Source organism: Mytilus edulis, chromosome 12 (assembly GCF_963676685.1).
Source record: "Mytilus edulis chromosome 12, xbMytEdul2.2, whole genome shotgun sequence".
Taxonomy (NCBI): Eukaryota; Metazoa; Mollusca; class Bivalvia; order Mytilida; family Mytilidae; genus Mytilus; species Mytilus edulis.
The window spans coordinates 77,103,569-77,127,138 of NC_092355.1; the positions used below are offsets into that span (position 1 = coordinate 77,103,569).

General features: G+C 33.8%; 1 protein-coding gene across 1 annotated transcript in view; it reads right to left on the bottom strand.

Annotated features, from left to right (window-relative positions):
* The window catches only part of LOC139497204 (pre-mRNA-processing factor 6-like), a 40,125-nt gene extending 25,558 nt beyond the window's left edge, over positions 1–14,567 (bottom strand). Inside the window, exons 1-11 of the mRNA XM_071285313.1 lie at positions 14,420–14,567; positions 9,221–9,280; positions 8,640–8,721; positions 7,963–8,160; positions 7,628–7,722; positions 5,869–5,950; positions 5,093–5,218; positions 4,303–4,397; positions 2,798–2,990; positions 1,247–1,373; positions 404–522 (exon numbers count right to left, since the gene is read on the bottom strand). Coding sequence (XP_071141414.1) covers positions 404–522; positions 1,247–1,373; positions 2,798–2,990; positions 4,303–4,397; positions 5,093–5,218; positions 5,869–5,950; positions 7,628–7,722; positions 7,963–8,160; positions 8,640–8,721; positions 9,221–9,280; positions 14,420–14,508 — 1,266 coding nt within the window. The 5' untranslated portion in view covers positions 14,509–14,567. The remainder of the gene's footprint in view (positions 1–403; positions 523–1,246; positions 1,374–2,797; positions 2,991–4,302; positions 4,398–5,092; positions 5,219–5,868; positions 5,951–7,627; positions 7,723–7,962; positions 8,161–8,639; positions 8,722–9,220; positions 9,281–14,419) is intronic.
* Positions 14,568–23,570: the final 9,003 nt, after the last annotated feature.

The window sequence follows — 23,570 nt, forward strand, 5'->3', positions numbered from 1 at the left end:
GAAACTAGAAAAATGCTTGTTTTGCGCCCCTTTTGGGCCCCTAATTCCTAATCGGTTGTGACCATCATCCCCAAAATCAATCCCAACCTTCCTTTTGCGGTATTTAACCTTCTGAAAAAAATTCATGAAGATCTATTCACTTAAACTAAAGTTATTATCCGGAAACCAATGTGTCTTCGGACGACGACGACGACGCAGACGACGACATCATACCATTATACGATCCCAAAATTTTTTTGGGGTCATATAAAAAGTGTAAAAAATTTATTTCAATATTCTCAAAAAGATCATCAGGTTGATGTGACCTCAAACAATACTTTAATTTGATTGGACAAACTAAACATAAAACATAATGCCCCCTACCCTACCCCCACTACAGTAGGTGAAGGAATCAATGTGTTACCTCTACACTTGTTGGACAACATTCTACAGCCCGACTCAACATGATTCTAGCATCCTCCTCATTTTCTAGTTCCACAGCTTGTTTCCACAGTCTGACAGAGTTTGGAATGTGTTCCAAAGCTAAAATATTTTATGTCAAATTTCACAAATCATAAAATCTTCATTTTATAATTCTTTAACCTGTTTCCACTACCTGACCAAGGTTACTATAAAGATTGGAATAGATTTTTAAATGACTTTTTCTGTATAGCCAGTCAAGGTTGTTAAAAACTTCCATATACACAAATTACTATGTGATTGATGCAAAAATAAATTCCACCTTTCTGGACCAACTGTGAAATCATTATTTTTTTGTAGGTGCCATTAAGGATTAAGGAAATTTGCATCTCCGTGGATAAATGAATTCATGGTTTTTGCCAGAGTCTGCATATATTCATTTAGAAAATAAGTAATTTATTAAACGTTAAAATTTGTGGTTCCCCTGTACTGACCAAATCCACGAAAATTGGTATCCAACAAATAATAATGAATTCACTGTATACGCAAATTCATAGATAGCATTAGACCAACCTTTGAAGACTTTAATTACTTCATTAGTTAAAAATAATGTGTCCCAAGTACACGAATGTCCCATCGGCACCAGCATTGTCTATGTTCAGTGGACTGTGAAAATTAACCTGGACCAAAAACTTTAACCTGAAGTGGGACAGATGAACGGACGCACAGACCAGAAAATATAATGCCCATAAATGGGACATAATAATAAATGGGGCATAAAACAAAATTGGTGCCAAGCTCCATGCCCTTTTCTACACACTAAAAAATTTCACTGATGTAATCTTACCTTTCCTAAAGACCCTTTTCTTTGCCTTCAGTTCTGTTTCTAAATCAGCAGCTTTGATCCATATTCTGACAGAGGAGGGCAGTTGTCTGGCCGCTTGTGCTATAACTGCTTTAGCCTGGTCAGCTGGCTATCAAAATATCATGATTCATCCATATTTACGGTATTTTTTTTTTATTTCTCTAACATCTACTTTTTCTTAAAAGATTTTTGGCCCATTTATTTCCCCATGTTCTTTTAGTAACTGTTAGTACTATTCATTAGTACATTTTCCCTATTGTTTTTATGTTATTTGGTTTATTTGTACTTCATTTCAATTCACTGAGTTAAGCCATTTGCAACTAGTTTTTACATTTTGTTCATATATTCTTCTGTCCAAGGTGAGAGGGACAGGGTTGGCAAAGTATTACCCACCCGGGTTTTACTGGGCGGGAAAACCCGGGTTTTCCCGGGCTGGGCAATACTCCCAGAAACGGGTAATACTGGGCAATATGAATTTTTAAGCTTATTTCAACACAAAATAGTAAAGACTTGTTGTAGTTTCATTGTATTATAGCTAAATACATACATTTTATACAGATAACCATTGAGAGTCATTTCTAGCAGATTAAAAATTCCAAGTTCATTCTCTTCTCCACTTAAATTCTATGTAGGCAAAATGCAAGATTTGCCCAATTCCTTGTTAATTTTGATGCTTTGTTTCAATAATCAAAACATTTTATTGCAGTGTTTATGAGGATTGTAAATTAAATTGCTATATATGCAATTATGATTGCTAAACAAACACCCTAGAGGGTCTTGTCATTAACTCTTATAGAAATGAAAAGCCTGATTATTGTTATATACTGTAAATTCAGAAATTATTGCGTGCATTTATTATTGCGATTTTGTCATTTTACACTTGTATGCGATTTTAATTTTTACGATTTTGAGAAAAGTCATGCTTAATTCAGTTAAAATATTACAAAATGCGAGTTTTAATTAATGCGCTTACAACTCCGTCGCATTATTCGCAATAATAAAAACCTCGCAATAATTTCTGAATTTACAGTAAACATATCTGTGTTCTAATCTGAATAATTACTTATTAATGAGTTTTGTACATTTGTACATATACATTATTTCAAAATAATTTTTCTTACATGTAATTGTTAAATACTTTATACTAGCTATATTTAGTTGAAAAAACAATCTCAGAGTTGTTAGAATAATTCTTTCTCAAATGTATACATTTGTACATGCATGTATTATAAGACTCAAACAAGTAAACTTATTTATAATAAAAAATAGGTTTATATATATTTTAAATGTATTGTATTTGTGTTTGATTACTGAATCCTCTTTAAAATTCAGTCCGGTATCTTATATTACCCAGTATTGCCCAGTATTACCCAGTAAAACCCAGGTTTTCCCAGTATTTCCCACTGGGCTGGGCAATACTCATAAAACCCGGGTTTTTGCCAACCCTGGAGAGGGAGGCTAAATAAGTGCTCACAAACATGCCCTCTTTTTAGGTTATTACCGTTGGAAAGTTTAAATACAACCATTGCCTACCATTAATCTAGCAGCCTCTAACCACACATCTTCACTCTTAGGACATTCCTCACAGCCTTTCATGATGAGGTTCCTAGCTGTCTGTAACTTCCCTGTGACTTCCTCTAATCTAGCCGAGGCTATCCACGCTGGAGGATGTTTAGGATTGGTTTCTCTCACAGACTTCAGCAGTAATCTGGCTTTCTTAACATCACTTAAAGATAAAAATAAAATATTCGTTCATTATAGAAAATTATAAAATTCATTTGTACTAGCTTTCTATAACAGGAAGAAAATGAGGCTTGTCAAACTTTACTTCAGTTTTCTAGCAAGTACAAGCCCAAAGTTTTACTGGTTGTTGTGCTAACCAACTCGTAATTAAAGAATACAAAACAAGAAGTATATATATATGTATCTGATAGATTGGAAAAAATTATCATTGCAAAGCTGCTCACTACATATAAAGTCATTCTGTGCAATGCTTTTATTTAAGAATTGAATGCTTCTTTTTGTAACTTCATTGGGTTGTAAAAGCATTGACCAAAGTACATTTGGATTCTAAAAATGTGTGCACGGTCAACGCTTTTACAACCCTATGAAGTTACAAAGAGAAGCATTCAATACTTATAATTACATTTTTTAGCTAGAATCATGAAAACACAATTTTTATCAAGTTTTTATTTAATTTACCTGTGCACTTTATTGTGGGACCTTGTGTCATGAATGGTAAATTTTTTTGTGTAATGAAGTTGATTAAGGAATAACGCAAGATTGCAGTGTAGCCAATCAGAATAACGTATTATAATGAAACATACAGCTAATGTAATTATAGGAAAGTGTAACAAAAAGTTTAGGTTAATTCAACTTATTGAAAAATTGAAAGTATCAGCAAACAGAAATTAGGTGGGACCATATATGAGGTCAATCTTTTCCTAAGTACCTGAAAAATATGTGATAGAATTTTTTTCTTCACAAATTAACAGATGGACAAGGATGCAATATAGCCTCAACTTTCAGAAGATACTAGAGTTTTTTCATTGGTACTCAAAACACATCTTATCTATACATATAACATATAATGCTTACTTGATATCACCTCCATGTGAGGGTAACAATTTACCTGATATCACCTCCATGTGAGGGTAACAATTTACTTGATATTACCTCCATGTGAGGGTAACAACTTACTAATATCACCTCCATGTGAGGGTAACAACTTACTTGATATTACCTCCATTTGAGGGTAACAACTTACTTGTTATCACCTCCATGTGAGGGTAACAACTTACTTGATATCACCTCCATGTGAGGGTAACAACTTACTTGATATCACCTCCATGTGAGGGTAACAACATACTTGATATCACCTCCATGTGAGGGTAACAACTTACTTGATATCACCTTCATGTGAGGGTAACACTTACTTAATATCACCTCCATGTGAGGGTAACAACTTACTTGATATCACCTCCATGTGAGGGTAACAACTTACTTGATATCACCTCCATGTGAGAGTAACAACTTACTTGATATCACCTCCATGTGAGGGTAACATAGACTGAAGATCTGTGAGGTAACCTTTGGGGTCAACAACTGTCTGACCACTCACAGAGTCGGATACCTAGAAATAAATTTCATTTTGCAGTCTAACTATACTATAAGTAAAAGTACATATGGTGTTAGCATGAAAAACAATACTGTTTGTCAAACAGCTCAATCTTACCATGTTTAATATAATGATCTACAAAATCAATGTCTTTCGTATAAAACCAGCAACTATCATTTCCCCGCACAAGTTGAATATCCATCAACTGATATTACCTGTGTAAATTAGGAGATAAATGTATTGTATTTTCAGCTTGGCCTTTATAGAACAAGATTTTTACTATCTCAAATGAGTTTACCTAGCAATGAGAGATGATATCAAGCAATATATAATTTTCACAAGTTGTTAAACCTATTTCTCTCATGGTCAACACTCTCAATGGGTAAATAAAAAAAATTGTGAAATGTTTTTATCTAGTTTTTGCACATTCCTCTATGCTTTTATATGTCCTTTTCCAGTGTTAGTGTATCTCTTTTGACTGAAATTTCCTGTGGAAGTTTAATATTCATTAACTGATATGACCTGTGTTAGTCTAACACCAATCAAATGACATTACCAGAATAAGTTATTGACATAGTCACAATACCTGTGTAAGTTTAATATCCATCAACTGATATTATCTGAGTAAGTTTAATTACCTGTGTAAGTTTAATTACCTGTGTAAGTTTAATTACCTGTATAAGTTTAATTACCTGTGTAAGTTAAATTACCTGTGTAAGTTTAATATCCATCAATGTATTCCTGGCTTCACCAATCTTCTTCATATCAATATCCCCTGGTGTTGAGGTACCCAGAGGGGTAATTGCTCCAAACGGTGTGTTAATTCCGCCATATTTCTGTTTAAAAGAAATTGAAAGAAAGTTTTAAAGGGATTATACTATATGAGTGGGGTATATTTCAATGAGACTGCAACCCCCCCAAAAAATAAATAATATTTTAACATGTTTAATGATGAAAGTTAAAGAACAAATATGGTGCCTTCTTATAACGAGATAAGCTTTTAGTGACCTGCTGTCATTTTTTTATGCTGGCTATACAAGAAGATTCTTTTCTGTTATGAATTTAGACAAAAATATGGTCTTACATAACAATCCACTTTTTTGTAACTATGACCTTGAACTCTATTATATATAGTTACATCAAAACAAATAGCAATCTTCTTTTCATTATTATATATGTGAGCCCATTTTGATTAAGGACCCAGAAACCCCTTTCCTGCACAAGTTTTAGTGTTTTTTTCTAATAACTGTGACCCTGAAATTTTACATGGTAACCTCAAAATTAATAGGGTTCTTCATCTCATTATATGACCACATATACTTGTAAGGGTGCAAACCAATAAACTGTATTTGTGTAACCAACTGGAAAAAAAGTGACTGACAAATTAGCTTATGGATGGATGGATAGACTGGCAGACAGTTCAAAAACAATATTTTCAGATAATTTTTAGTCTCTATGACAAGGTTTTAACAGTTTAATATGTTACCTGGTCTCGATCTGATATTGATGTAGCATTTCCTGTTCTAGCAACAGCCCCTGCCAATACACTGTCTGGAAGTGGAGTAAATCTGGAAAAATAAATATGGGAGAATTTCAATAAAATTGCAATGTTGTACTTATTTCATTGGTAGACAAAAAGTTTATACATTTCAAAAATGTTGATTTTTTATAGTGCATGGTATTTTATTAAAAACTACAAGTAATAAATAACTGTATAATTAGTCAGCAGAGTTCACACACACTCCTATCACTCACAATTTTATTAATTTTTTGACTTCCAATCTCCAACTCCTGGTTGTTATTTTTAACTTTGTCAGAGAAAGAAGGTGTGCAATATATGAATTCATAACAGATATTGGCTTTGAACTAGCTGTCAGCGACTGTGAGTACTCTCAGATCTGTACTGTGTCTTTTCATTGTGGAGATGTATAAATACCCTGCCATGTCTTTTCATTGTGGAGATGTATAAATACCCTGCCATGTCTTTTCATTGTGGAGATGTATAAATACCCTGCCATGTCTTTTCATTGTGGAGATGTATAAATACCCTGCCATGTCTTTTCATTGTGGAGATGTATAAATACCCTGCCATGTCTTTTCATTGTGGAGATGTATAAATACCCTGCCATGTCTTTTCATTGTGGAGATGTATAAATACCCTGCCATGTCTTTTCATTGTGGAGATGTATAAATACCCTGCCATGTCTGGTCTGTGTTCTTGTTATTAGCTTAGCTTTGTTTCTATCTGAAGAGTTAAGCCCTTTTCAGCTATTTTATACAGTTTGTTTATATGTTGTGTTTTTACACCACTGTCCCATGTTAGTGGAGGGGTGGGTGTGCACAAACATACTTTTTTGGGCCCTTTATAGCTTGCTATTTGGTGTGAGCCAAGGCTCTGTGTTGAAGGCCATACATTGACCTATAATGGATTACTCATTGGCACTCATACCACATCTTCCTATATCTATTAATACATATGTACCTGTCTCAAGTCAGAAGACTGTAATTCAGTGGTTGTCATTTGTTGTTGTATATCTTATTTGTTTTTTTATTCATTGTTTTATTCATAAATCAGGCAGTTAGTTTTTATGTTTGAATTGTTTTACATTAGTCAGTTTAGGGCCTTTATAGCTAGCTACAGGGTATAGGTTTGCTCCTTGTGGAAGGTTGCACAGTGACCTACAGTTGTTACCATCTATGTCATTTTGTGTCTGGTTGAAAGATGTCTCATTGACAATCCTACCACATCTTCTCATTCTTATAGTTATACAGTAGCTTGACTAATCAAATCACTTGGCCACTGAAGCCCCATAGTTAACAAAAGCATACTATATATTACAAACTGATCTTTGCGAGCCTATCTTTGTTCCCTGTTTCTAGCATCACCCACCTCTGGGATTTTTAACTTTGTCAGAGAAAAGGAAGGGTATGGTATATGAAATTCAGTCTTTCTTTTCTGTTTCTAGCATTACCAACCTCTGGGATATTTAACTTTGTTAGAAAAAAGCAGGGGTATGGTATATGAATTCATGACAGAAATTCCCTATACAAAAGCAGACTATATATTATCACTGAACTAGTATATATTTGTTTAGGGGCCAGTTGAAGGACGCCTACGGGTGCGGGAATTTCTCAATACATTGAAGACCTGTTGGTGACCTTCTGCTGTTGTTTTTTTCTATGGTCGGGTTGTTGTCTCTTTGGCACATTCCCCATTTCCATTCTCAATTTTATGTATTACATACTGATCTTTGCGAGCCAGTCTCTGTTTTCTGTTTCTAGCATCACCCACCTCTGGGATATTTAACCATTGGTCTTCTGATACCTCAGCTAAGTTTCTCTACAATAAATAATACATATATATTTAATTACATGTAAACACAATAAATACACATAGATCTAATTACATGTAAACACAATAAATACACATAGATCTAATTACATGTAAACACAATAAATACACATAGATCTAATTACATGTAAACACAATAAATACACATAGATCTAATTACATGTAAACATTACATATGTTTCTGGGGTTACAATATAAAGACCTTTTTAATACAGGTTTGACTGTTACCTTTAAATCAGAAAACTGCTGCTGGATCTTGGGACGTTCTTGACGATATTTTTCTAAATCTTCTCTTAGTTTCAGTTCTCTCCTTTCTTTCCTTTTTTCATCCATTCTTTTGTCGATAGAATCATAAATCTGATCAGCCTCTTTGTCATCTTCATCATATGGATCTTTACCACATAAACTTCCTCCGTAACCAGAAAACTGAAAAATACAAGGCATTTTACTGCTAATTCATATAAAATTGTTTCACAACTTGTCCTTGAATTTTGTTATTTTAAATTGAACAGTCCTCTTCTAGAAAAGAAAAGTCCCAGACCTCAGACCCACACTTATTTTAAGCCCTATGTATGGAAATAACCTGAGACACCATGTGTAAACATAGTCAAGACAACATTTGCAAAAGTATTAATATGTATTTCTTGAACAGCCTTCACAAGGAACTCTTATATTTGTTTCATTTTTAAATATTTAAGCAAATAGCAAATATATTATTTTTTTCTATATATATGATATAAAAATTAGGAGATGCAACATGATTTCTAACACTTACACAAATACTGTTGTCTTCAACAATGAACAAAACTGATACTGTATAGATATGATTGATGTTTGATAGTTACAAACTTTGAATCTTTAAGTGAAATAACAACAGACATTCTGAAATGACATGGTTTTTTTACCTCATCGTAGTTAGCATCGTTCAAATCTTCCTCTTCCTCCTCATCGGTTTTCTGTTTCTTATTGTGAGCGTGTCTGTCATCACTATGGAAACAAAATTACAATAAACATAAATACAAATAGAACATAATCACATTTGTATTCTGGGGCTGTCCTTTCATTTTATGTATCCATTTCTCAATTGATTGAACTAACGTTGTTTGCCACACACATTTACTGCCACATAATGGAGGCATACAAGTATTTTCTTTCTCAAAAATCTTTGAATGAGATATATCATTTATATGTAGTGTATAAATTATTAATGAACAGATATTTCTATATTTAACTCTTATCCTAGATCCTCTTTAAAACACTGCTTTGGAATAGTTTTTCATTACCCTGTATACTCTTCAGTACATCTTCTTACATTTGCATTAATCTTAAGATCCTGCTCCACACGTGACATGAGACCCCTCCCCCTTGTTTTGCTTCATACTAATCAAATCATCTATGGTTTATTTGAGTAGGAAGGAGTGTGGTGCACACAGAAGGCAAGTAGAAATGACAGAATAAACATGACCTATAGTGTATGTGTACTTACGATATATCATCTGCATCTCTAGCTGGACCAATATCAGATCTTGTTGTGAAACCAGTGGCTCTGAAATAGAAATAGGAAGTTTCTCATACTTGGGTTCGTTATACAACATACATAGATATAAGAAGGTGTGGTGTGAGTGCCAATGAGACAAATCTCCATCCAAATAACAATTTATAAAAGTAAACCATTATAGGTCAATGTACATATTATAGGATATCTATCTAATTCCTCCGATAGCTGCCTGATTTTTAACTTCCAAACAGTCGTTTTATTTTGTCCACAAGCATTGACATGTGACAACATACAATGTATGACATACACATGATACATGAACAATTAAAATAACCTATTATGTTATATGTTCTCTTATTTCCTATAAATAATAACTTAATGCCAATACATCATTTCTGGAATCATGTCTTGAACACCTTTATCATTGTTTATGATGTCATTATACATGTTATACCAGAAGGTGCGCCTGAATCCTTTTGTCTGAAAACTGTATCCCAGAACTGGCCTATTAAGCACCATCATGACCATATCAAATTCAAAGAGAAACCTTTTATACTGTGAATTAACTTATTTTGGTATGTACCAATTCTCATGGATTGAGGACAAATTCTTGTGTACATTTTTTACATGCTGTATAATCATGGTTGCCAAAATCTGCATACAATTATAATAATTGGTGTCTCGTTGAACATCTTAATTCATGGTTTACCGTAACATAGCTATATCCCTTTGCCATGTTTGCTGGAATTTTTTTTTGTAAAGTGATTTATAAGAGTAGACTTCCTGAACTTTGCCATTTCCTGTGTATTCAATTTTTATGCAACAATTCTTTACTTATAAAGATATTTTTCGCTGGTATATACCGACTATGGAAAAGTCATGTGATTCGCTTTAGTGGAGTTGACCAGTGCGTCGAAATAACATCACTCGGTCATTTTGAAATTTAAATTACAGTAACTTATTGCTTAGGCTGTGGATGACAATCATGACACCTTCAAAGCAAGACGGGATTGAGCCAGAAAGTATTGCGCCCTAGTCTATTTCAGAATAACATAGCTGAACAATGATCCCCTGTCAGTATTTAAAGCTCTAGATAGATTTAAAGTTAAGGTACTTAAATTTGAGGAGGCAGTCTGAGATATTTGAGAAAAAAATCTAACTCTGATTGATGTTTGCTTTAAACAAAAATTCTTGCCGGATCTGGATTGAAAACACTAATCTTGTCCATATTTTTTTACTATGAGAAACAACAATTTCCAACAGAATTATTTAGCATTTAATGAACATGATGAATAAAGAACAGGCATATTTTAGGGGGGCCGGGTTTCCATGTCTGGTCAGAATGTCTGTTTCGCAGAACTCATATATTGAATACTTTTTTCAAAAACAGACTGCAACCTGCCTACTGGGTGCGGCCGTTATGTCCCCATTTGTCAACCGGCATTCATAAATTCATTGTCATTTCAGACTCATTAGTAGCCTTTTGGTTGATTTGGAACCCCTTACTTCCTTTGTAGTGAAACTTTTTAACGAAACATTTGGCTTGTATTTTAACTCGTGTCGGACGTTTTGTAAATTTCATTGAATAGCCTGGCTATATTTTGCTTACAAATAGAAATCTATAAGTTTATCCTAATTTAACATACAACACACGATAATTTGCCATGTCTTTGTTTTACTAACAAATCCCACATCAAATATATCAGTACCTGGTATGGGGTAATCGTAATCAGTAATCGTAATCAGCTGTAATCCATTATATTTTGCAGTGTAATATTATGACATAAGAGTATGTCTTGAACATGTTGAAAGCATTTTTGTTCATTGATTTAACACTTCTGATATTTAACTCCAATTTCATATAAGTATGCCCAATATTTTTTATAAAACTACAATGAAATTCAAAAGCAGAAAACATTTAGTTCCTTTTAACTCTGAGGGTCAACATACATTTTGTACATCATGTACATAAGTGCATGAGCCCTTTTAATTCAAAATGGAATTTAAAACCATATTTCATTTTTTGACAATTTTAATAAATTTTGTTTTCCATAAATATTATGATATATATGTACATGTATTCAAAATTTTCAAACAAATTATGACAATTCACCACTTATAACATTATTGATATTGCAATTAAGACAATAAAACTTTAGTACCCAAGCTCACCTGTTGTTTGTAAAAAAAACTAGAGGCTCTAAAGAGCCTGTGTCGCTCACCTTGGTCTTGTGCATATTAAACAATGGACACGGATAAATTCATGACATAATTGTGTTTTGGTGATAGTGATGTGTTTGTAGATCTTACTTTACTGAACATTCTTGTTGCTACAATTATCTCTATCTATAATGAACTTGGCCCAGTAATTACAGTGGAAAATATTTTCTAAAAATTAACAAAAATTTATGAAAAATGTTAAAAATTAACTATAAAGGGCAATAACTCCTTAAGGGGTCAATTGACTATTTTGGTCATGTAAACCTATTTGTAGATCTTATTTTGCTGAACGTTATTGATGTATACAGTTTATCTCTATCTATAATAATATTCAAGATAATAACAGAAAACGACAAAATTTCCTTAAAATTACCAATTCAGGACAGTAACCTAACAACGGGTTATCCGATCCATGTGAAAACATCAGGGCAGATAGATCTTGACCTGATAAACAATTAAACCCTGTCAGATTTTCTCTTAATGCTTCGGTTTTTGAGTTATAAGCCAAAAACTGCATTTTACCCCTATGTTCTATTATTAGCCGTGGCAGCCATTTTGGTTGATTGGCCAGGTCACGCCACACATTTTTTAAACAAGTTACCCCAATGATGACTGTGGCCAAGTTTAGTTTAATTTGGCCCAGTAGTTTCAGAGGAGAAGATTTTTGTAAAAGATTACTAAGATTTACGAAAAAATGGTTAAAAATTGACTATAAAGGGCAATAACTCCTTCCGGGGTCAACTGACCATTTTGGTCATGCTGACTTATTTGTAAATCTTACTTTGCTGAACATTACTGCTGTTCACAATTTATTTCTATCTATAATAATATTCAAGATAATAACCAAAAACAGCAAAATTTCCTTAAAATTACCAATTCAGGGGCAGCAACCCAACAACAGGTTGTCCGATTCATCTGAAAATTTCAGGACAGATAGATCTTGACCTGATAAACACTTTTACCGCAGTCAGATTTGCTCTAAATGCTTTGGTTTTTGAGTTATCAGCCAAAAACTGCATTTTACCCCTATGTTCTATTTTTAGCCATGGCGGCCATCTTGGTTGGTTGGCAGGGTCACGCCACACATTTTTAAAACTAGATATCCCAAAGATGATTGTGGCCAAGTTTGGATTAATTTGGCCCAGTAGTTTCAGAGGAGAAGATTTTTGTAAAAGATTACTAAGATTTAGGAAAAATGGTTAAAAATTGACTATAAAGGTCAATAACTCCTAAAGGGGTCAACTGACCATTTTGGTCATGTGACTTATTTGTAAATCTTACTTTGCTGAACATTATTGCTGTTTACAGTTTATCTCTATCTATAATAATGTTCAAGATAATAGCCAAAAACAGCAAAAATTACCTAAAATTACCAGTTCAGGGGCAGCAACCCAATAACTGGTTGTCGGATTCATCTGAAAATTTGAGGGCAGATAGATCCTGATAAACAATTTTACTGCGTCAGATTTGCTCTAAATGCTTTGGTTTTTGAGTTATAAGCCAAAAACTGCATTTTACCCCTATGTTCTATTTTTTGCCATGGCGGCCATCTTGGTTGGTTGGCCGGGTCAAGCCACACATTTTTTAAACAAGATACCCTAATGATGATTGTGGCCAAGTTTGGTTTAATTTGGCCCAGTAGTTTCAGAGGAGAAGATTTTTGTAAAAGTTAACGACGACGGACGCCAAGTGATGGGAAAAGCTCACTTGGCCCTTCGGGCCAGGTGAGCTAAAAATGAAAGTAGTGATTAACACCTGTCAAAACATTTATGGATGTGTCAATTATGTCCTCACAGACAATAAAACTATACTTAATTGATTTTTCATTATTTAAGCAGTTTTTTGGTGAATTGGGCAGTATTTTGGTTAAAATTTGTAGAAAAAACAAAGTTATATCTTTTACATAGAGAAAGGACACTTGTCTATATATAGCTATGTTATCAAATTACACTGTACTTGTCTAAATTCTTTTGAATAAGATTAATAAATTATGGCTTTAAAAAAAATCACCAAAATTAGGTTTTTCATGAGGAAAAAAAGTTATTAGAAATTCTTGAATATTGCAATATACAATGTAATCATAAGTAATCACAAGCAATCATGATTACCCTAAAGAAAAGTAATTTAATGCAATCAATTACATTTGAAATAGGTCACTGGTGTAATTGTAATGTAATCGATTACATTTTATAAGCAAAGTAATTGTAATTTAATCAATTACATTTTAAAGTAATCCACCCCATCCCTGATTCAGTACATAACTTTTGATCCACACTATCATTTTATGATAGACACTTGATATGGAGAATTAGTACAGCATAAAACATGTCCAACCCTGTAAAATATACATTTTCGACGTCAGGAACCGTTAAACATATTAAAGGGTGCATTTTAAACTTATTTTATAATTTAAAAGGTCCTTTAAATTTTCGCCTCGCTCTGCTCCCTGATCTTTAAAAAACTTTGCCCCCCTTTTCAAAATCCTGGATCCGGCCCTGTGAATACACAGTTTTATGGTATTATGAGGTGTAACTCAAGAGTTAATCTTGTGTTAAGTATTTTTATTACTATACAAAACAAGAGCAGACTCAGGTGGGGGCATGGCAGGTGTTCTAATATCGATTGACAGACAAATTAGACACTACATAATGTCATTTGGCACAGATTCTCTTCTCAACTGGTGCAGATTTCCAAATATCAATAAGCCATCATGGCCATCAATCATTCTTTCTATAAACAGTACCACCAAAAACACTGATTCCATAGATGACACCACCACTTGTAAGAAATGCACCGTATTATGAACCTTTGATTATATTCATTATACATAATTTCGGTTTGTTCCCAGTTTTGGTCATGTTGATGTTGCTGTTGGTCATATTTACATGAACCTCATCAAAGAAAAATACAAAATTGGGACTAATTCATGAATGTCTGATGTCAACTTGGTATACATCATTGACCTACCCTCTTCCTAAACCAGGAACATATCCCAACGGTGCTGATAAACCAATGAAATGCTTCTTTCTTTTGCTAACAAACGACTGTACAGACATTTTCGGTCTCACAACGTTGAAATATCAACATCCGGTCGGTATAAAATAAGCTAAAAGAAATATCACGATCTGGAACCATACCCAGTGTGACACGATGTTCAATAACATAACAATATAATACACAATACAATATTCTTATAGTCAATCAAGGACGCCCTAAGAAAGCAGTATAATTACAAACAATTTATTACAATGATTATCATTAATTCTTAATGATATATAATGACAAAATATAGAAAAGAGAAAATAAACAGAAAAGCAAAATTAAAACCGCAGATCAGTATTTATATATATTCAACATATAAAAATGTTATTTTTTCTGTTTATGGATACCATTTGTGCCATAAAATTTAAATTTGGTTGGTGTCAGTAATTTGGCATCATTTACATTTTTTTTTTATCAAATTATCCCTCTCAGTCCCGAGATCTAGAGACTGATTATAAAATTACATAGGTGTTTTAGAACTTCTGGATTTTCACAACCCATTAGCCATATAAACATATTTTCATTGTTAAATTTCTTTAGATTAGGATAAGAAATACAAAGGTCTTTAATAAATGTTATTCTATATGTTTCCTTTTTTTTTTGTGCATCGTAGGAGAAAGTGGATCTCATCTTCCACCTCCTCCTCACAAAGCCAGTTTACAAATACGCTCATGAGCTGGGATGTTTTTGTGCCTCCCTGTTTCAATTGCAAGTTGATGGTCCCCAATTCTTAGTTTTGTTAATGCCTGCCTAATTTGTTTCGAGTTTAGCAGGTTTAAATAGGGTTCAAAATTGAAATTTGTTTTGAATCAACGAAATGTACGAAGTTCATTTTTTTGGTTATTAATACATCATTAAAAAAGTTTATTTTCCATTCTTTTATATACAATCCTTTAAGTTTTCTCATGACTATTTTGTTAATACAATATTAATTATTATGTAGTAAACTGTTGGGAGTGAGATCCAGAAGCTCCAAAACTTTAATAATATAACTATACCATGAAGTGTGACCTTTTTCATGTAGGCTTTTAGATAGTGCCAGTGCTTCTTTTAGTAAAATATTTCAGATTTTTCTAAAGTTATCCAATATTTAAGGATGCTTAATAAAATAGACAATTGTATTGGTAAATGTCCCACTTCTGCCATGACAACATTATTTGTGCTCTTTCTGTTTACACCAAGTACATATTTACAACTTTTTACATTCAAGTATAAAATGATTATATAGTTTATAAAAAAAAGAAGAATCCTTGAGTTTCGAGGAACCGCCAGCACCCCATATTTCTGATCCATACAGTAAAATTGGCTGAATTGTAGTCAAATATATGAACGAATGTTGAAATTTTTTGTTGAGTCATTAAATGGTTTTCTTAGTTTAAAAAAGGCCTTTAACCCCTTTTTGTAAAGTTCAGATTTTGCCTCTGTAAACGTAAACATATTCAATTAAAACTAAACAAAGTCAAAGGTGCAGAAATAAGTGTAATTGTCGTTAAATAAGATCCATAAAATAACATTACATTTCCATTCTCAATTTTATTATATAATCCAATTAGATTATGTCGAAACTGTATGTTTGGGTATTTATGAGTTGAATGCTTCCTTTTTGCAAGGACGTATATTAAATGTGAGTTATGCGTCCTTGTTTTTTGTAACTTCATTGGGGGTGTAAAAGTGTTGACCGTATAGTAGATGTTATTTATACGTCTTTGTTTATTGTAACTTTATTGGGGGTGTAAAAGTGTTAACCGAAATACATTTTGTATGAAGCGCGGAAATCATGACAGGAAACGCGATCCATAGAATATCGTATTCACTGGGAGATATATACTCTATATATGCAAGCACTGCTGGAATATTGCTACATAAAAAATGGAAAGTTCACAATTGGGAAGCTGAGATCAACTTTTTGTCGTAAAGTTTTGATCTCAACCGACAATCGTTAAACATAAAAATAAGATGTGGTATGCATGAAGATTGTCAATGAGACAACCCTTTACAGGAGACAAAATGACACCAAACTGAAGAACTACAGGCCATTGTCAATTTCTAGACGAAAGTCAAGTTGTGATACAGACTGAGCTGCAGCTGTTGTGTCGGTTGATATAAATTCGTTGTGAAAGATCAACATAGTCAATACACTTTGAATTATGACAAAGAGGACATTTAGTATAGGTACTTACTTATCCTGTTCATTTCCAGTGGAACTTAAGGCCTCTGTGATATCTGTAACTGATATAGTTTTTACATGATGGCGGAGATAACTCCATGCCCAACACTAGTACTCCAACCAGGACGACCAGGGAGTTTGTGATCAAGATTTTCTTCTTTTAGAAGGGCTGCTGTCCTGAACTAATGAATCCGTTCTATCCAGGTTTATTGTCGAAAGTTACCATCTCCTAGATGAATTGCCTTATTGAGCTACGACACTATTCTTACCGACTTTTTATCCATACCGTAGCTGGGACAAGATTGATAAGTGCTAGGACATGTCCACACACCGGTAGGCATATACATTGCATCTCTAGGGCCCTTACTTGCTACCCCGATATCTTCTGCCGTTTATCCTGAGATACTTAGAGGCTATGTACTGTCAGGAAATACTTAAACACTCCGCTTTCTTTTCACACAGCAAGCATACTAGCCAACGGTAGTTAACAAATCATTTACTTGCTACCACACTTGACAGATTTCACCACCCTGTGGCATAATACACTGGTCAGCAAACTAGAAAGGTAGATTCACAATATCTATAAAGCCTGACATTGATTACAGATACAATTGACTTTGATAATTTCCTGGAGCACTTGGAGGACCCAATAATTGTCTTTAATGACACTTAAACAATTTTGGTATCCAATACAGTAAAGAAAGATCCAGGTGATCATCTTTAGTTGAAATTCCATAAGACCACAGAACAGACATATGATTATCCAGGATTTCCTCTTTGGTACGTGTCTTTGGGGTAGGAGGGGAGTTGGGGTGTAAACTAAGTTTCGACGTGAATTGTCAATACCTTATTTATCAAGCAATTTATATAAATTGTAATTATATACAAATATGTAAAAGTAATTTACACTCAAACACGATGTTGTTTTGGGCTTTATAAATGTGTACAACAATATTTTGTCCAAAAGTGGTCTGAAAGGCTATAACAAAGAGAAGTAACAACAAAACGAATTCAAACTGATGTATCAGTATATGTTATAGTTCTTATTTGAAGGATGTAACTGCATTGAAAAAATCAAAATATTTTGCATAGATTCAATATAAACCATGATTTATGGCAAAGAGAAGTCATTTTTTTAATTTACAAACCTCAAATCTTATGGTTCATTCAAAAGAATAATTATACTTAAAATAGATATTTCGAATAGTACGAGACAATTCAAGCAACAGTTTATGAAAAATATTTCTAGAAAATAATACTGGTAATTATTTCAGCAGAAGTAAATTGTAGACCTTGGTCTGGAATGGGGATTTGTTTCTTTATTCTTTAATATTTTTTAAATGAGGGCCCTCATGGGGTTTTTGATTATGTGATTACTTGGCCGTTTTTTTAATGATTATTTGATTATTAAGCCAAATATTTCATGATTATTTGATTACCTAGGACTGTATTTTTAGTTTATGATTATTTGATTACTAAAGATAAGCAAATATTTAATGATTATGTGATTATATTGGCAAAAAAATGGTGATTATGTGATTACTAGGACCCCCCATGAGGGGCCTCTTAAATACCATTTTGTCTATTCTTTATAATTTTAGAAAAGTAAAAAAAACGGCGATCGTATGTGACCCGGAAGTGTCTATGAATATATAGGCTAGGTAGTTTCTAAATTTGATGTACAACAGTAAGGGCTCGAAGACTTATTCTAATGTTAAACCTTCCAATGAATTTAGCTTTTTACGAGACTTTTTGAATTTTCTTTGAGCTATGACACATTGAAATTCAGATTAATTTTAATGCGATAGTTTTTAAGTGGATAATCAAAATAAGCTTTTATCAGAAACGCTTAAATACAAAAAAAAAAATAAAAAAATAATCAAGCTTAGCGTCTATATATATCTATTATAGTTCTCAAGATAACAGGCAAACACACTAAACATGGATAAAGGTCGTCATAAAAAACCACGAAATCCAATAAGGAATCTACTGAAAATTTCGGCAATTTGAACTTTGGTAAATGTTATCTTATTGGTCATTTTGCTGTTTAAATTTTAATCTTTTTACCCTTAATTAGTGAAAATCATAAACTAAACAAAGTTAATTTAAATGTTGTGTGATATTTCTAAGTTGATAAGAACGTCCTTATAAGGATTCATAACTCTTGACTTATGTTCATTTAAATAGGATATTTCCCTATTTATAACACCACATTAGTTCATAAGTATTTCATGTGATAATAGATAACAAAGGGGTTTCCCCATATCATTTATTATTATCTACAACAAATGGAAGTTTTCGACGACCTTGACTGGCTAAACAGCCCTTGTACTTGTACAGTCGGCTCTATTATTATCTATTACTTACCTTTCCCCTTTCATACCTTACCATATTTCTCACTAAGGAGTTTTGGAAGCGAGTCTAGGGACTCGTCACTTTTGGTCATCGTGAGTCCAACAGTAGCATAGAAAATCTATATTTTCAAGTATGCAATAAAATAATAAAATTAGAATTGAGTATGGAAATTGGGAATGTGTCAAGGAGACAACAACCCGACACAAGAGCAGATACCAACATTTATGTAAAGCCCTAGGGACATGATAGGTGTGATATGGAGATCAACTTATCTCATCAGAAAAACCATTTATATCAAACCTGCATGACAAAAAAAAATTAAAATGAATGCTTGAAATCATCTTTTTCTTTTCATTTTGAATAAATGGATCACCTGTTTAAGAAATCGAATAATTTGTTTGATTTTTTCACAGAAACGCTAACCTTATTTATTGAATCAAACATGTCAAACTGATATGTAAATTAGTAATTTTTTTTGTGTATGTTATTGTCAATTTGATCATTATTTCCCTCCGTAGCAAGTATATATGGATAGAGATACGCCTTCAACTCTAGGACTTTTTCGTTTTAAAATGTCCGGCTTTCTTCAAACTTAATCATCCTTGACACATCAAATATTCTCAAAACTAAAAATTCAGTAAAACAATTACTGGTGATTACAGATAACAATATTTTTCAAAATCGCCAAAACAATTATCATCGGCAAATTAACATGTTGCAGATACGATCGAAGTTATTACAAAAATGTAACATCTCAAAAATCAAAGTAAAAAATCATTGTCACAAATCCTCTTCACTAAACCTCTATATAAAAAAGAAGATGTGGTATGAGTGCCAATGAGACAACTATCCACAAAAGACCAAAATAACACAGACATTAACAACTATAGGTCACCGTACGGCCTTCAACAATGAGCAAAGCCCATACCGAATAGTCAGCTATAAAAGGCCCCGATAAGACAATGTAAAACAATTCAAACGAGAAAACTAACGGCCTTATTTATGTAAACAAATGAACGAAAAACAAATATGTAACACATAAACAAACGACAACCACTGAATATACAGGCTCCTGACTTGGGACAGACACATACATAAATAATGTGGCGGGGTTAAACATGTCAGCGGGATCCCAACCCTCCCCCTATGTTATGTATTACTACAACTGGTGTATCATACTTCTTAATATGATTCATTTTAACACTGTTTATTTTTTGCTTTATTCAATTCTAGTGCCGAAAGAAACTAAAGAGACATTTAAAATCAAAAGTCGATAATAAACTGACAACGCCATGCTAAAAAAAAACCTGAAAAAGATCTACACCAGTACACAAAACACAACATAGAAAATTACAAACAGAGCAGCACGAACCCCACCAAGAACCGGGGTGATCTCACAAAACACAACATAGAACATTACAAACTGAGCAGCACGAACCCCACCAAGAACCGGGGTGATCTCACAAAACACAACATAGAACATTACAAACTGAGCAGCACGAACCCCACCAAGAACCGAGGTGATCTCACAAAACACAACATACAACATTACAAACTGATCAGCACGAACCCCACCAAGAACCGAGGTGATCTCACAAAACACAACATAGAAAATTACAAACTGAGCAGCACGAACCCCACCAAGAACCGGAGTGATCTCACAAAACACAACATACAACATTACAAACTGAGCAGCACGAACCCCAGCAAGAACCTGGGTGATCTCACAAAACACAACATACAACATTACAAACTGAGCAGCACGAACCCCAGCAAGAACCGGGGTGATCTCACAAAACACAACATACAACATCACAAACTGAGCAGCACGAACCCCACCAAGAACCGGGGTGATCTCACAAAACACAACATACAACATTACAAACTGAGCAGCACGAACCCCAGCAAGAACCGGGGTGATCTCACAAAACACAACATACAACATTACAAACTGAGCAGCACGAACCCCACCAAGAACCGGGGTGATCTCACAAAACACAACATACAACATTACAAACTGAGCAGCACGAACCCCACCAAGAACCGGGGTGATCTCACAAAACATAACATACAACATTACAAACTGAGCAGCACGAACCCCACCAAGAACCGGGGTGATCTCACAAAACACAACATACAACATTACAAACTGAGCAGCACGAACCCCTCTAAGAACCGGGTAGATCTCACAAAACACAACCTACAACATTACAAACTGAGCAGCACGAACCCCACCAAGAACCGAGGTGATCTCACAAAACACAACATACAACATTGCAAACTGAGCAGCACGAACCCCACCAAGAACCGGGGTGATCTCACAAAACACAACATACAACATTACAAACTGAGCAGCACGAACCACACCAAGAACCGAGGTGATCTCACAAAACACAACATACAACATTACAAACTGAGCAGCACGAACCCCAGCAAGAACCTGGGTGATCTCACAAAACACAACATACAACATTACAAACTGAGCAGCACGAACCCCAGCAAGAACCGGGGTGATCTCACAAAACACAACATACAACATTACAAACTGAGCAGCACGAACCCCACCAAGAACCGGGGTGATCTCACAAAACACAACATACAACATTACAAACTGAGCAGCACGAACCCCAGCAAGAACCGGGGTGATCTCACAAAACACAACATACAACATTACAAACTGAGCAGCACGAACCCCACCAAGAACCGGGGTGATCTCACAAAACACAACATACAACATTACAAACTGAGCAGCACGAACCCCACCAAGAACCGGGGTGATCTCACAAAACATAACATACAACATTACAAACTGAGCAGCACGAACCCCACCAAGAACCGAGGTGATCTCACAAAACACAACATACAACATTACAAACTGAGCAGCACGAACCACACCAAGAACCGAGGTGATCTCACAAAACACAACATACAACATTACAAACTGAGCAGCACGAACCACACCAAGAACCGAGGTGATCTCAGGCACTCCGAAAGTGTAAATATTTGTTCTTTTAAATGCAAATTCACATTAGTTATCTGCATTCCTGCACCATATTTTGCTAACTAGATTCTCCGTTTTTTACAAACCAAGGCCATGATGATGGCGAAAGACACCCATACCACCTTAATAACCATACCTGGTTGTTGATATCTAGTAATTATATGTTTGACTTTTGACTTTACCTTTATTCAAGAGGTCGGTTGACATTTAAACATCTTTTTTTGTGAAAAACACAAAACCACAAAACCGCAAAGTTTTGATAAGATATTACGTGATAGTAATGATGATATTCTGATTAGAATTTTATATTGATCTTTACTGACTTAGCATATAGATTTACGACCATTGACAGCGGTATGCTACTGCTCCCTTTTGTTTATATGGGAAGTGATTTTGTATGAAAACAAAATGAGAATTAAACAAAGGTAAATTGACACACAATAATACATAATCAAATACTACTGCATTTAAAAATCACATACATTGTCACTCATAACCTTTTAACCTTACGGTATGAATTTTCTATAACATTTTATCTTAATTCTGACTTTTCGTTTTATTCTGAATCTCAAGTACTAGTATCTAGAATGCTCACAATAAAGTAAGTTAAATATTGAATTTTTTATTTACAATTAGAGAATTTTTATATGGTTTGTATCTGTATGTGCATAATTTATACATATCTCTTTGTATTTTTATTTGCATCGTACAGATTTACTCGAATCTTGCATAACGGATATACATTGTTTAGATTAAATAGAATTTGTGCAAATTTGCAGAAGTTCCTTGTTCCTTGGAGACTTATACTTCAATTTTAGAAATAAACAATTTACAGTGCTAATTCGAGATAAAGCGGTTAAAAATGAATTGAATTTGAAAATTTGCAGAATTTACTTGTTCCTCGTAAGGGTAAAATCAAAAGAACGCTTAGCAATAATCAGCTATTCTTGTTATTTACAATTTAATAATTGATGTAATTAAGTTGAAAATACTTGTTTTGTTTTGTTTTGCCTGGATTTAATATGAATATCTTCCTTGTCAAGCCTTGTGTGAATTCTGTTATCAACAGTAAGGTTGTGAGTTAAAATTCCGGACGTGAAAGGTGCGTTCGATTTTAATCTAAATTGACTACGATTGTCAGTTTTCCTGCCGAAAGTCAGTGGTTTTCTGCGAAAACTCAAGCTTCCTCCATCAATCATAACTGACCGCTATGGTATATTTAATAGTTCTGAAGGTGGTGTTATCTATATATGTAAGATGATACATAATTTATTTATTATAAGTTTAAATCTAAGCCAAGGCTCCATGTTGAATGCCGTACTTTGACCAATTGTTATAATAGTTTACTTTTACAAATTGTGTCTTGGATGGAGATTTTTCTCATTGGAACTTATACCACATCTTCTTATATCTATCCTACTGCCTGTCGATACTTTTATTTTGACATTGCACAATGATACGTATAGTAAGTGAAACATGAAAAAACACCTCTCATACAGTAGAAAAAAATAGTTTTAGTTGGGAAACACTTTTTTGTTTGTTTAAGCTTCAGT